Below are 16,094 nucleotides of genomic sequence, written 5' to 3' on the forward strand. Positions count from 1 at the left end.
CCGCCACCATGTCCGGCTAATTTTTGTATTTTTAGTAGAGATGGGGTTTCACCATGTTGGCCAGGCTGGTCTCGAACTCCTGATCTCAAGTGATCCACCCACCTCGGTCTCCCCAAAGTGCTGGGATTACAGGTGTGAGCCACCATGCCCGGCCTTCACCCTCATTTTAGAAGCGCTCCTTCTCCTACATTCCCTCTCAGCATTCCACTCACCCTGCTACTCAAGCCAGAAACCTGGGAGCCACCCTAGATCCCTCCCTGTCCCTCGCCCTGTATAACAAATCAGTCTCCAAGCCACTTAGCCCCTAGACATTTCTGGACTCTGTCCCTTCTTCACTATTTCTATATTTATGTCTTAACTCAGTCTCTCTTATGTCTACCTGGATTGCTGGGCCTCCTACATTGCCTTCAGGCCTCCAGGTCCAATCTCTGCCCAGCCTCCAGCCCTCAGCCCCATCTACACTTGCCTAAAAGCACCCTGCTCTTTCAAGCATCGGTTTCTTCCTTCCCATCTTCCTGGAATGTCCTTCCTACCTTTTTCCTCAGCTACTGAATTTCTGCTCATGTTCCATAGCAGGTGCTCACCAATTGGTAATGGCTGTTTCAGACAGGCTCATCGTCATCCTTCCTGTCTCAGTTTAGGCGGCTCCTCTTCCAGGAAGTTGTTCCTGATCCCCAAGGCTGTTCTCACAGCTATCATGGTTATTGTCGCTTCACCTCCCTCCCCACTACGCCTGCTACATGATAGGTGCTCAATAAATGTGGGATATATTATTTTGAAATTTGTACTTTTCTGTGGTCCCAGCTACTCAGGAGGCTGAGGAAGGAGGATCACCTGAGCCTGGGGAGGTCGAGGCTGCAGTGAGCCCTGATCACGCTTCTGAACTCCAGATTGGGTGACAGAGCAAGATTCTGTCAAAGGAGAAAGAAAAAGAAAGAAAGAAAGAGAGAGAGAAAGAAAGAGAGAGAGAAAGAAAGAAAGAGAAAGAAAGAAAGAAGGAAGGGAGGGAGGGAAAGAAAGAAGAAAGAAAGAAAGGAGAGAGAGAAAGAAAGAAAAAGGAAGGAAAGAAAGAGAAAGAAAGAGAAAGAGAAAGGAAGGAAAGAAAAAGAAAGAAAGAGAGGGAGAAAGGTAATTTGTACGTTTTATTTTTATTTTTTTCTGTTTTTGAGACAGTTTCACTCTGCTAGAGCGCAGTGGCGTGATCTCAGCTCACTGCAACCTCTGCCTCCTGGGTTCAAGCAATTCTCTTGCTTCAGCCTAGCGAGTAGCTGGGATTACAGGAGCCACCACCACGCCTGGCTAATTTTTGTAATTTTAGCAGAAACGGGGTTTCGCCATGTTGTCCAGGCTGGTCTCAAACTCCTGACACCAGGTGGTCCACCCACCTCAGCCTCCCAAAGTGCTGAGATTGCAGGCATGAGCCACCGTGCCTGGACAAATTTGGACTTTTTAAAGCCCTGGTACTACTTTTCAATATTTACTCTTAGTTCACAGATGCTTTTTCTCAAAATATTGGAAACTAACTCATTTAAGAAGAAACTGGGTACCATTTCATGGGAACCCACTACATCAGGCACTGTACATACCATAACTCATTTTATCTTCACAATATCCTGGCAAGAAGAATGTTCTTCATCTGATTTACAGACCAAGAAAAGGAAGATCAGATAAGTTAAGTAACTTCCCTGAAGCCTCACAGCCACTTTGTGCAGAGCAGGAATTCGAATCTCACCCTCTCCTTTCACTGCCCCACACTCTCTGCTGTTGCAGAGGTGGTATCCTGGCAAGACGTTGACTCAGCCTTTCTAGGAAATGGTGATTTGGAACTTGACAATGATCTTTCAGAAACTTCAGTCTTAAATTAGGCAGTTACCTGCTGATCTGATACGTAGAAACCCCTGCCTAGAAAGGTGCCCTTGGGATGTATCTACACTTGCTAAGAGGAAGAAATTTCCCTGACATGCATTGGTCAATTGGAAACCCCAAGAATCTCACTAGCCTCCTCTATCCCAGGGCCTGGGATGGCGAAGTGCTACACCAGAAAAGGGCTATGTGGATCACAAGGACAGTGTAGGCCTCATGACTCTGAGATAACAGAACAGAGGCACAGAGAGGCTAAGCAACTTACCCTAGGTCACACAGTAAGAGGAACAGTGAGCCAGGATTTGAACCCTCGTGTATCTGACATAAAGGCCAGCATCCCATCTATAAAATGGGGCTAGTAATCATATTAGCCGCTTCAGGTTTTTTTAAAGATTTGATGAGAAAATATACGAGAAGTCACTTTATGAACTGTGGATCACAGCTGAGTGTGACACGTCATCACTATTGTCGCCCATCAGTCAGTTATCTGGGATAGCCTGAGGTTGTGTCATGCCTACATAAGCCACAGAAAAATGGACTCATGAAAGAATCAGGGCTGGGCATGAATGAACGAGAAACTACATTTAAATGGAGCCCAGACTGCACGGGAACCAAAGTGGGGTTCTAATACCATTGGGTTGATTACCTATGGCAGAAACAGCCCAAGCAAATATGTGACCAAATGCTAACATCACACCTAAATGTCTAAGCTGTTCTGTAATTTTGAACATTAATCTGTTTTCAGGGGATGATCCAGGGAAAAGAATAAATCAAGCCATTACTGTGGTATTTGGACCAGTGGCCACTTGCCATTGACTTGGTGAGAACGAGGATGCAGATTTACTTTTCATGCTCTTAGGAGTATAAGTCTAGGATCTGGGTCCACTCTGAGGAATCTTTCCTCTCCACTCCCACTGGCTATTAGGAATCTTAGGAACCAATAAGCTAGAAACTTGACCGTTTACACTTTCCTCATTTGTTTCAGTGGATTAAGGTACCTAATTGTTCCATAACACCCTACGGTTTCTAACTGGCTTTCATTTAACATTGACACCATTAATGCCACCACGCAAGAATGAACTATTTTCTTGCCTGAGAAATTGCATGTCGGATTTAAAACTTTTTCTAATATTCATTTTTTCAACTGATGATCTCTCAGGAGTGTTTTCTGGTGGTGTTTGAGACAGTGACTGATGTTGGCATTTTCCCAGGGTGTGGAAGCCCCCAAGTTTAAAGCCCAGCTGACTCTGTGTGCCAGATCTTCACACAAGAAGGACCAGTGATATAAGGGGTTCTCCAATTATAAAATTAACAACTGGGAGGGATAAAAAATCGCACCACTAACTTTGCAGAATTAGCTGAGAAAAATTTTACGTAGAGGAAAAAAGACTTGGAAAATTGTCTTCTGAATTAAACATATTAGTCTTCTTCAGGTAGCAGCAAATAGAACAATTGATTGTGACCGAGTGCCTTTCTTTCTTTCTTTTTTTTTTTTTTTTTTTTTTTTTGAGACGGAGGTTTGCTCTTTGTTGCCCAGGCTGGAATGCAGTGGTATGATCTCAGCTCACTGAAACCTCTGCCTCCTGGGTTCAAGCGATTCTCCTGTCTCAGCCTCCCAAGTAGCTGGGATTACAGGCACCCGCCACCACACCCGGATAATTTTTGTATTTTTTTTTTAGTAGAGATGGTGTTTCACCATGTTGGCCAGGCTGGTCTCGAATTCCTGACCTTGGTGATCCACCCATCGTTGGCTCCCAAAGTGCTGGGATTACAGGCATGAGCCACCACACCAGGCCTCCAAGTACCTTTCTTATGGACCAAGTTCATTTCCAATATTTTAGCAGTGGCGTTAGGTAGACTGTATATGATGATTCTCCTAAATAAGGTTATTCTCTTTCTGTTAAATATGGTTTTCATTGATTTATGGATGTATCTGGAACTATTATTTTGGCAGGTTTTACAAGGCCTCAGAATCAGTTCGGATGCAGGAACTGTGTTTGACGTTTATGTCGAAGTTCTCATCAAAGCCTGGAAAATGTGGAGCCTCTTTTGCAAGAGTGGAGATTGTTGCCTTTAAGCCAAATTTTAAACACTGTTAGCTCATTGTGAAAAACACAAGTGCCAGTGATTAACAAAGAATGTTTACTTAATTTACTTCAGATCTGGTCTCAGTTAAAGGTTAGCTCATCCTTATCAGGTGGCCACAGAAACTAGATCCCAGTAGCAGAGTGACCTTTGGAAGCTAGAATTCTAGTCAATGGACTTAAAGTGAGATCGTGGGAGCCAGTTCTTCACTTCATTAAGCAGAGTTGAAAGACTTTCTTCTTTCCAGCTCCCTATTTTCCTTCCTTGGGCTATTTTCTGTAAGTCAGACTTGGTTTGCCTCAATACTGCATATGCCCTGTAAAAATAAATTAACTACACGAGACTGTTGACTGTATGGCCACCAGCCCTGCCCTGGTGTGTGTCCTTTGCAACACTAGTGTCTGAGGTGGAGCCCTCCATTCCTCGTGTTTTTCATCCACTCCCCCTTTCCTTCCTCTCCCCCGCCAGTAGAGGACTGTTTGCGCAAGAGACCAATGGGTTAGCCAGCAGGTCTAAGCAGCTGCAAGGATAGGTCTCTCTTTTGCCCGGGGGGAGAGAGATACCAGCTTGACTCGTGATCAGGTACTTTATTCCTTATGATAGGGAGCTCAGAATCCAGCATCAGTGTTCCTATTAATTTCTTGTTAGTTTTGTAGCTTTGGGTATCTGCACTTGTCAACAGTAGGCTGTAAGAATATTTATTGGAAACCACAAAAATCTCACTAGCCTACTCTATCCCGGAGCCTGGGACGGCAAAGTGCTACACCAGAAAAGGGCTATGTGGATCACAAGGACAGTGTAGGCCTCATGACTCTGAGACACCAGAACAGAGGCACAGAGAGGCTAAGCAACTTGCCCAAGGTCACACCGTAAGAGGAAGAGTGAGCCAGGATTTGAACCTTGGTGTGTCTGACATAAAGGCCAGCATCCCATCTATAAAATGGAGCTAGTAATCATACCAGCCTCTTCAGGTTTTTGTAAAGATTTGATGAGAAAATATACAAGAAGTCACTTTATGAACTGTGGATCACAGCCGAGTGTGACAGGTCATCACTATTGTTGCCCATCAGTCAATTATCTGGGATGGCCTGAGGTTGTGTCATGCCTACATAAGCCACAGAAAAATTGACTCATGAAAGAATCAGGGCTGGGCGTGAATGAATGAGAAACTACGTTTAAATGGAGCCCAGACTGCACGGGAACCAAAGGTGGGTTCTAATGCCATTACTCATTACTGTTACCCAAATATGATCCTGCTCCCCTGGGAGGGTGGCTCTGACCTTGTCACTCCCAAGCCTGGCACCCCAGAGCATGCTAGAGTGGTGGTGGAGGGCAAAGATGACAAGACATGGACTCTCTGGGTTAGGGTGAGTGGCAGGCAACAGAATCCACAGAACAGAGAAGTACCTAGACTGGGTACTCTGGGAGAAAAACAACCTTCCGGAGATTTTCCCAGTGTGCCAAATCCTGTGCTACCCGAGAGAATTCCCACTCATCACTGCCAAATGAACCACGGAAGAGATAGAAACTTTGCTCCTGTGTTTCTTTTAATTATGTGGATTACATACACGTTCAACTTTGGTTCTATGTTAAGAAAATTCAAGTTTAAATGACTCCCAATTTAAGTGATGGTATTTAAAAATAAATTCTGTGTTATCTAAGACGAAAGTTGTACTTTATCTTAAAAAGATATCTGGCTTGGATGGGTCAGAGGGGTACGGAACAGGGTGGCCTTCATCAGTAGCTACAAAGGCTTTTGCAACCGTGGGCTAATTGCAAATGTCCTTCATGAAACACAGGCTAAGACCAGATTTCATTTGTGAAACACGCTGATACCCAATAAGACCTAGGAATTGCATGAGCAGATTTACTAACAAAACATTGCTTTCTTGAAATCTTAGATGTTTCCGCATTTTATGTCTACATGTTGAGAAATGGCCTCAACCATAATCAAAATCACATTTCCCTTAAAAGCAGCATGTTCCAGACACTGTGTTGAGAGTCTTCCACACGTTATCTCGCCGATCTAGGCTTTATTAGTCTTATTTACAGATTAGGCAACTGAAGCTCGGGGCAGTTGAGTAACTTGGCGGGGATCACATCACAGGTAGAGTGTGGAACTGATCCACCAGCTGATCTGAATCACATCTCCCTGCAGAGCCTGGGATCTGAATCCACCACTGAGGCTGGCTGCCTCTGAGAGCTGTATTCACAAGGAAGGATTTTGCCCAATGTCTTCACACCCTGCCGGCCACATCCTCTGGGACAGACCTCAAAACCCTGCTAAGTTAGCAGAAACTCTGAGGTCTGCCCAGTGAGCTGGGAAGGCTTATTTGGACTCTTCCGAGCCAGAGCAGAAGAGCACACAGAGGCTTCCCAGGGAGCAGAGAGGGGCCTCCCTCCTTGATTGAGGCATGGGAAGGGCTGTGTATTTGCTGAGCACTCTGAGAGGAGACGTTCAGCACTGGGATGGCATAGATCAGAATTAACAGAATTAAGCCAGTGCTTTTGGCCTCAAAGGGGGTTTCTCCATCCCGGATTGGGAACATCCCTTTCTGATGGCAAAGAGTCTCTGGACCAAGGAGCACCTACATTGCAAAGCTCCCAGGAATTAGGCCCACACTCTGCATTATCATTGTGCCCTATGACACCGTATGTGCAGCTAGACAGCCAGATTCAGGGAACAGCAAGGATAGGAAGAGTTCCAGATGATATAGTCCATTCCTTACTTTACAGGTGGCCCTAAGGAAGGAGAGAAACTTTCCTGGCAGTGTTGCAACTAGAAGCTAGGTCTCCTGAGCCCCACACCGTCAGGTGTCCATGAGCACCGGGGAACCAAATGTTAGCAGAGTGTAGCAGCAGCTTCACACATGGGAGGGTGCTGAGATGGTAAGCCTCGTCCTTGGAAAGTGTTCCTTCAATGTTAGCGGAATAAGGAACAAATGAGCAGTTTCCCACAGCAAATGTCTTCCTTTGACAGTCACCCACATAGATCTCTGACCTGCTGCAGCTCAGCGGAAGGCAGCCTCCCACAAGTTGAACTCTTTTTGGAAAAGAAACAGTAAGTATATAAAACAGTCTTGCTGAAAACTTGTAAAGAGGTACGTAACCATTAAAATAATTATAAAGACAATTTAGCAACATGAACAAAGGCTTGCAATAATTAGCAGTGAAGGAAAAAAATAATCCTGAAATTGAGTTTATGCCATGAGTACAATTGTGCAGAAATTATGTTGGTATAGGGTGGGACTGCTCACAATGGCTCACATTCATTAAACACTCGCTGCCCCATGATACAGGCTCAGTATGAAGCCCTTTACGGAGGTGATCTCATTCAACGCCCCCATAGCCCTGTGAGTAGGGACTATTGGAGGTCCTATACTCAGATGGCGGACTCCAGAACCTACAGTCTTAACCATTGACTTGAACCCATTGACTTGAATGAATGGAATTTTGTTCTTTTTCTTTATGTTATTCGAGTATTTAAGAGAAAAAAAAACACATTATTTTCTAGAGAAAATAAATTTTGAGAGCCAAGAGAAAGGTTAGCATCCCATCTCATGAGCAAGAGGGGCATGGTCTACATAGGTGATCCAGCCCAACTACTTTATTGAATTGAATCTGAACTGAAATGTCTTGAAACCCTGTCCTGGGGCCCCAAGTCCTGTGATGTTGTAAGAGTGGCCTGTGCTAAAATATGGAGTTGAATAGTTAGGCAAACACCACACCAGCATAAGAAAAGAAACTCGCCCCAAAATCAGCCCCCTGAGCAGGCTTGGAATGCCAGCCAAGAGGTTGCAGCAGGCTGGCTAGAGGCCCCGCCAGCCTGAAATGAGAGCTCTGTACTACTGTAACTACTGTTTACAATGTGGTTTAATGAGAATTGGAACTAGCCCTACTATTAGCAGACAGCATCAGGGCGGAGGCCCCCAGCCCAGACCCCATGGTCTTCCCCATCCCGAAGTGGGATGGATTTCCTCATCTGCATACACAGCACTTCGTCGATATAAATGGTGTTCTCTTTGACCTGGATCTCCTCCTGCAGGGCAAGCTGTCTGCGATGCAGCCCTTTCAGCTCTGCCTGAGCTTGGGCTAAAGTTTCCTTCAATCTAGGAGAAAGGGAAGAAGAGAAGAGAATAATTTCTCTCTATGCATTGCTTTTTCAAGGGAAAGAATGTTCCCCAGTGTTCAGTGCAGGAGCCAAATTGATATGTGCTCTTCCCCTTCCTCTCTCCTCATGAAGACAGAGATCTCACTAATTTTAGAATAAAATGCATACTGAAAAGGCCATGAAAAAAAAAAAAAGACAGAGATTTCAATTTGGCGGCCACAGGCCAGATTCATGACGTAGACACCTTATGAAATGCTGATGTTTAAAACTGCAGATTTGACCTAAACATCTGGATTTGGGCTTCTTTAGAATCATTCAATATTGGGATCCATTTTCTCTAAGGCAACAATTTTGGCGGGAGGTGGTGGAGACTGCCCTCTAGGGGGCATTCCTCAAGCATTCCAGAGCAGGCTGGCTTCATTCACCCTGCTGGTCACTATCTAGCCTCTGCTTGATATCCAGGTTGGGATTGAGACCCGAAGGCCCTCTGCCCACTGGCTGCTAGCCTACCTTGCAACATTGTGGGTGATCTCTTGAACCTCCTTCATTAGCCTATATTGTGCGACATCACGACACAGCTCCACGTTCGGCCGGTGTGTCCTGGTCTCCAAGCGCGTATGAGCCACCTTGGCTGGCCCTTCTTGGTCAAGGATGGCTTTTTCAAGAGCTGTAATATTTTTCTCCTGGGAAGCAATCTCTTCCATGACCTTACAAAAAGGATTAGAGTAGGTGAGGCCAAGCTGTGCTCCTCAAAACTCAACAGCTGACAGCAGATGGGTTGTGATCATGTAAGTTAGGAAGAGGGAACCTCAGATTTCTTCTTAAGCAGCATGCCAGAGTGAGTCTGATCTCTCTTCCCTAAAGCAGTGATTGCTGGTGGGCAAGGTCACATAAGACTTAGAACCTTATGGACTCAAGGGACAGGACGGGCCATTGTCACCTCATCTACTCACAGGAGATGCCCTCAGCAAAGGCCTGGCCAGAGTGGGGATCTCACTACTGCTCAAAGCTGCCTGCTCACCTTGGTACAGGGTACCTTTGTATCATGAGCAGAAAGCTGCCTATTTCCTCACCACTCCTATCCTGCTAGCACCAGCTCTGTCCTCTGGAAGCCTGAGGAAAGAAGGAGCAGTTCAGTCTGAGTTTGGTTGTTATTTTTGTGAGTGACTTTATGCACAGAAAAAGACTACTTTTAGGCCAGATGTGGTGGCTCACACCTGTAATCACAGCACTTTGGGAGGCTGAGGAGGGCAGATCACAAGGTCAGGAGTTCGAGACCAGCCTGCCAACACGGTGAAACCCCCAACTCTACTAAAAATACAAAAATTAGCCAGGTGTTGTGGCACACACCTGTAATCCCAGCTACTCAGGAGGCTGAGGCAGGAGAATTGCTTGAACCCGGGAGGCGGAGGTTGCAGTGAGCCAAGATCGTGCCACTGCACTCCAGCCTGGGGGACAGAGTGAGACTCCGCCTCAGAAAAAAAAGAAAAGAAAAGAAAAAGACTACTTTTAAGTTACTTGGTTTTAACAAGATTAATATTTAACTGGTTTAAAATATATTTCTTCATTAAGCATTTTTTTTTAAACTTGTACATCTACTTTTGCAATATACACAAAAGTAGATAGACTAAGGAACCTCGCATAGTCATCAGCAGTTTCAGCAATGAGCAGTATGTGGCCAGTCTTGCTTCATCTATACTCCTGTCCATCAGCTTAGTTATTTTAAAACTAATCCCAGATATTATGTCCTTTTAGTTAAATATTTCACTTAAATATTTGAGTGTGTATTTCTAAGCATAGGATTCTTTTTCTTTTGACAAAACCACAATACCTTTATCACACCAAAAAAGAGACAAAAGACTTATTCTTTAATATTATAATAATATTTAGTGATCACATTTCACCAATTGTTCCATATATTTTGGTAGAGTTGGTTTGTCCAAATTACATCCCAATGAGGTCCAGAAATTGCACTTGGCTTTCTTAAGCTTCTATTTAAACACTTCTTAAGGTTTTCATAAGTCCGGTTCACAGATATACTATTTTTAAATTTAGCAGATATTAGCAATTACTTTAAGCTGCTTTCGACTAATAATTGCTCCTACTTCAAAATTACTTAAAGTCCTTTGAATATTTATTTAAAGCAGCATTTATAAATTTGATACATAACTTTTTAAAATATTTGAATTATCTTTTTTTTTTTGGCCTGGAATTTTATTTATTTATTTTTTTAAGGTGAATTTTATTTTTTTATTTTTTTATTATACTTTAAGTTTTAGGGTACATGTGCACAACGTGCAGGTTTGTTACATATGTATACATGTGCCATGTTGGTATGCTGCACCCATTAACTCATCATTTAGCATTAGGTATATCTCCTAGTGCTATCCCTCCCACCTCCCCCCAACCCACAACAGGCCCTGGTGTGTGATGTTCCCCTTCCTGTGTCCATGTGTTCTCATTGTTCAATTCCCACCTATGAGTGAGAACATGCAGTGTTTGGTTTTTTGTCTTTGCGATAGTTTGCTGAGAATGATGGTTTAGAGCTTCATCCATGTCCCTGCAATGGCTGCATAGTATTCCATGGTGTATATGTGCCACATTTTCTTAATCCAGTCTATCGTTGTTGGACATTTGGGTTGGTTCCAAGTCTTTGCTATTGTGAATAGTGCCACAATAAACATACGTGTGCATGTGTCCTTATAGCAGCATTATTTATAATCCTTTGGGTATATACCCAGTAATGGGATGGCTGGGTCAAATGGTATTTCTAGTTCTAGATCCCTGAGGAATCGCCACACTGACTTCCACAATGGTTGAACTAGTTTACAGTCCCACCAACAGTGTAAAAGTGTTCCTATTTCTTCACATCCTCTCCAGCACCTGTTGTTTCCTGACTTTTTAATGATCGCCATTCTAACTGGTGTGAGATGGTATCTCATTGTGGTTTTGATTTGCATTTCTCTGATGGCCAGTGATGACGAGCATTTTTTCATGTGTCTTTTGGCTGCATAAATGTCTTCTTTTGAGAAGTGTCTGTTCATATCCTTCGCCCACTTTCTGATGGGGTTGTTTGTTTTCTTGTAAATTTGTTGGAGTTCATTCTAGATTCTGGATATTAGCCCTTTGTCAGATGAGTAGACTGCAAAAATTTTCTTCCATTCTGTAGGTTGCCTGTTTACTCTGATGGTAGTTTCTTTTGCTGTGCAGAAGCTCTTTAGTTTAATTAGATCCCATTTGTCAATTTTGGCTTTTGTTGCCATTGCTTTTGGTGTTTTAGACATGAAGTCCTCGCCCATGCCTATGTCCTGAATGGTATTGCCTAGGTTTTCTTCTAGGGTTTTTATGGTTTTAGGTCTAACATGTAAGTCTTTAATCCACTTTGAATTAATTTTTGTATAAGGTGTAAGGAAGGGATCCAGTTTCAGCTTTCTATATATGGCTAGCCAGTTTTCCCAGCACCATTTATTAAATAGGGAATCCTTTCCCCATTGCTTGTTTTTGTCAGGTTTGTCAAAGATCAGATGGTTGTAGATATGCGGCATTATTTCTGAGGGCTCTGTTCTGCTCCATTGGTCTACATCTCTGTTTTGGTACCAGTACCATGCTGTTTTGGTTACTGTAGCCTTGTAGTATAGTTTGAAGTCAGGTAGTGTGATGCCTCCAGCTTTGTTCTTTTGGCTTAGGATTGACTTGGCAATGCTGGCTCTTTTTTGGTTCCATATGGACTTTAAAGTAGTTTTTTCCAATTCTGTGAAGAAAGTCATTGGTAGCTTGATGGGGATGGCATTGAATCTATAAATTACCTTGGACAGTATGGCCATTTTCATAATATTGATTCTTCCTACCCATGAGCATGGAATGTTCCTCCATTTGTTTGTATCCTCTTTTATTTCATTGAGCAGTGGTTTGTAGTTCTCCTTGAAGAGGTCCTTCACGTCCCTTGTAAATTGGATTCCTAGGTATTTTATTCTCTTTGAAGCAATTGTGAATGTGAGTTCACTCATGATTTGGCTCTCTGTTTGTCTGTTATTGGTGTGTAAGAATGCTTGTGATTTTTGCACATTGATTTTGTATCCTGAGACTTTGCTGAAGTTGCTTATCAGCTTAAGGAGATTTTGGGCTGAGACAATGGGGTTTTCTAGATACACAATCATGTCATCTGCAAACAGGGACAATTTGACTTCCTCTTTTCCTAATTGAATACCCTTTATTTCCTTCTCCTGCCTAATTGCCCTGGCCAGAACTTCCAACACTATATTGAATAGGAGTGGTGAGAGAGGGCATCCCTGTCTTGTGCCAGTTTTCAGAGGGAATGCTTCCAGTGTTTGCCCATTCAGTATGATATTGGCTCTGGGTTTCTTATAGATAGCTCTTATTATTTTGAGATATGTCCCATCAATACCTAATTTATTGAGAGTTTTTAGCATGAAGCATTGTTGAATTTTGTCAAAGGCCTTTTCTGCATCTATTGAGATAATCATATGGTTTTTGTCATTGGTTCTGTTTATATGCTGGATTATGTTTATTGATTTGCATATGTTGAACCAGCCTTGCATCCCAGGGATGAAGCCCACTTGATCATGGTGGATAAGCTTTTTGATGTGCTGCTGGATTCGGTTTGCCAGTATTTTATTGAGGATTTTTGCATTGATGTTCATCAGGGATATTGGTCTAAAATTCTCTGTTTTTTTGTTGTGTCTCTGCCTGGCTTTGGTATCAGGATGATGCTGGCCTCATAAAATGAGTTAGGGAGGATTCCATCTTTTTCTATTGATTGGAATAGTTTCAGAAGGAATGATACCAGCTCCTCCTTGTACCTCTGGTAGAATTCGGCTGTGAATCTGTCTGGTCCTGGAATTTTTTTTGGTTGGTAAGCTATTAATTATTGCCTCAATTTCAGAGCCTGTTATTGGTCTATTCAGAGATTCAACTTCTTCCTGGTTTAGTCTTGGGAGGGTTTATGTGTCGAGGAATTTATCCATTTCTTCTAGATTTTCTAGTTTATTTGCGTAGAGGTGTTTATAGTATTCTCTGCTGGTAATTTGTATGTCTGTGGGATCGGTGGTGATATCCCCCTTATCATTTTTTATTGTGTCTATTTGATTCTTCTCTCTTTTCTTCTTTATTCATCTTGCTAGCAGTCTATCAATTTTGTTGATCTTTTCAAAAAACCAGCTCCTGGATTCATTGATTTTTTGGAAGGGTTTTTTGTGTCTCTATTTCCTTCAGTTCTGCTCTGATCTTAGTTATTTCTTGCCTTCTGCTAGCTTTTGAATGTGTTTGCTCTTGCTTCTCTAGTTCTTCTAATTGTGATGTTAGGGTGTAAATTTTAGATCTTTCCTGCTTTCTCTTGTGGGCATTTAGTGCTATAAATTTCCCTCTACACACTGCTTTGAACGTGTCCCAGAGATTCTGGTATGTTGTGTCTTTGTTCTCATTGGTTTCAAAGAACATCTTTATTTCTGCCTTCATTTTGTTATGTACCCAGTAGTCATTCAGGAGCAGGTTGTTCAGTTTCCATGTAGTTGAGGAGTTTTGAGTGAGTTTCTTAATCCTGAGTTCTAGTTTGATTGCACTGTGGTCTGAGAGACAGTTTGTTATGATGTCCTTTCTTTTACATTTGCTGAGGAGTGCTTTACTTCCAACTATGTGGTCAATTTTGGAATAAGTGCAGTGTGGTGCTGAGAAGAATGTATATTCTGTTGATTTGGGGTGGAGAGTTCTGTAGATGTCTATTAGGTCTGCTTGGTGCAGAGCTGAGTTCAATTCCTGGATATCCTTGTTAACTTTCTGTCTCGTTGATCTGTCTAATGTTGACAGTGGGGTGTTAAAGTCTCCCATTATTATTGTGGGGAGTCTAAGTCTCTTTGTAGGTCTCTAAGGTCTTGCTTTATGAATCTGGGTGCTCCTGTATTGGGTGCATATATATTTAGGATAGTTAGCTCTTCTTGTTGAATTGATCCCTTTACCATTATGTAATGCCCTCCTTTGTCTCTTTTGATCTTTGTTGGTTTAAAGTCTGTTTTATCAGAGACTAGGATTGCAACCCCTGCCTTTTTTTGTTTTCCATTGGCTTGGTAGATCTTCTTCCATCCCTTTATTTTGAGCCTATGTGTGTCTCTGCACGTGAGATGGGTTTCCTGAATACAGCACACTGATGGATCTTGACTCTTTATCCAATTTGCCAGTCTGAGTCTTTTAATTGGAGCATTTAGCCCATTTACATTTAAGGTTAATATTGTTATGTGTGAATTTGATCCTGTCATTATGATGTTAGCTGGTTATTTTGCTCGTTAGTTGATGCAGTTTCTTCCTAGCACGATGGTCTTTACAATTTGGCATGTTTTTGCAGCGGCTGGTACCAGTTGTTCCTTTCCATGTTTAGTGCTTCCTTCAGGAGCTCTTGCAAGGCAGGCCTGATGGTGACAAAATCTCTCAGCATTTGCTTGTCTGTAAAGGATTTTATTTTTCCTTCACTTATAAAGCTTAGTTTGGCTGGATATGAAATTCTGGGCTGAAATTTCTTTTCTTTAAGAATGTTGAATATTGGCCCCCACTCTCTTCTGGCTTGTAGAGTTTCTGCCGAGAGATTAGCTGTTAGTCTGATGGGCTTCCCTTTGTGGGTAACCCAACCTTTCTCTCTGGCTGCCCTTAACATTTTTTCGTTCATTTCAGCTTTGGTGAATCTGACAATTATGTGTCTTGGAGTTGCTCTTCTCAAGGAGTATCTTTGTGGCATTCTCTGTATTTCCTGAATTTGAATGTTGGCCTGCCTTGCTAGATTGGGGAAGTTCTCCTGGATAATATACTGCAGAGTGTTTTCCAACTTGGTTCCATTCTCCCCGTCACTTTCAGGTACACCAATCGGACGTAGATTTGGTCTTTTCACATAGTCCTATATTTCTTGGAGGCTTTGTTCGTTTCTTTTTATTCTTTTTTCTCTAAACTTCTCTTCTCACTTCATTTCATTCATTTGATCTTCCATCACTGATACCCTTTCTTCCAGTTGATCGAATCAGCTACTGAGGCTTGTGCATTCATCACGTAGTTCTCGTGCCTTGGATTTCAGCTCCATCAGGTCCTTTAAGGACTTCTCTGCATTGGTTATTCTAGTTAGCCATTCGTCTAATTTCTTTTCAAGGTTTTTAACTTCTTTGCCATGGGTTCGAACTTTCTCCTTTAGCTCAGAGTAGTTTGATCATCTGAAGCCTTCTTCTCTCAACTTGTCAAAGTCATTCTCCATCCAGCTTTGTTCCGTTGCTGGTGAGGAGCTGCATTCATTTGGAGGAGGAGAGGCACTCTGATTTTTAGAGTTTCCAGTTTTACTGCTCTGTTTTTTCCCCATCTTTGTGGTTTTATCTACCTTTGGTCTTTGATGATGGTGACGTACAGATAGGGTTTTGGTGTGGATGTCCTTTCTGTTTGTTAGTTTTTCTTCTAACAGTCAGGACCCTCAGCTGCAGTTCTGTTGGAGTTTGCTGGAGGTCCACTCCAAACCCTGTTTGCCTGGGTATCAGCAGCGGAAGCTGCAGAACAGCGGATATTGGTGAACAGCAAATGTTGCTGCCTGATTGTTCCTCTGGAAGTTTTGTCTCAGAGGAGTACCTGGCCGTGTGAGGTGTCAGTATGCCCCTACTGGGGGGTGCCTCCCAGTTAGGCTACTCGGGGGTCAGGGACCCACTTGAGGAGGCAGTCTGTCAGTTCTCAGATCTCCAGCTGCGTGCTGGGAGAACCACTACTCTCTTCAAAGCTGTCAGACAGGGACATTTAAGTCTGCAGAGGATTCTGCTGCCTTTTGTTTGGCAGTACCCTCCCCCAGAGGTGGAGTCTACACAAGCAGGCAGGCCTCCTTGAGCTGCAGTGGGCTCCACCCAGTTCGAGCTTCGGGGCTGCTTTGTTTACCTACTCAAGCCTCGGCAATGACAGGCGCCCCTCCGCCAGCCTGGCTGCCACCTTGCAGTTTGATCTCAGACTGCTGTGCTAGCAGTGAGCGAGGCTCCGTGGGTGTAGGACCCTCCGAGCCATGTGCGGG

The 16,094-nt window shown here is 43.1% G+C and overlaps 1 protein-coding gene across 3 annotated transcripts in view; it reads right to left on the reverse strand.

Annotated features, from left to right (window-relative positions):
* Nucleotides 1-7,803: 7,803 nt before the first annotated feature.
* TEKT1 (tektin 1) overlaps nt 7,804-16,094 on the reverse strand; it is a 32,030-nt gene continuing 23,739 nt past the window's right edge. For 2 of the 3 annotated variants that reach the window (XM_004058435.5, XM_019012919.4), the window contains exons 7-8: nt 8,570-8,766; nt 7,804-8,057 (exon numbers count right to left, since the gene is read on the reverse strand). In XM_004058435.5, coding sequence (XP_004058483.3) covers nt 7,850-8,057; nt 8,570-8,766 — 405 coding nt within the window. In that variant the 3' untranslated portion in view covers nt 7,804-7,849. The remainder of the gene's footprint in view (nt 8,058-8,569; nt 8,767-16,094) is intronic. The other variant, XM_055367314.2, reaches the window with a different exon arrangement.

This window comes from Gorilla gorilla, chromosome 19, assembly GCF_029281585.2.
Source record: "Gorilla gorilla gorilla isolate KB3781 chromosome 19, NHGRI_mGorGor1-v2.1_pri, whole genome shotgun sequence".
Classification (NCBI taxonomy): Eukaryota; Metazoa; Chordata; class Mammalia; order Primates; family Hominidae; genus Gorilla; species Gorilla gorilla.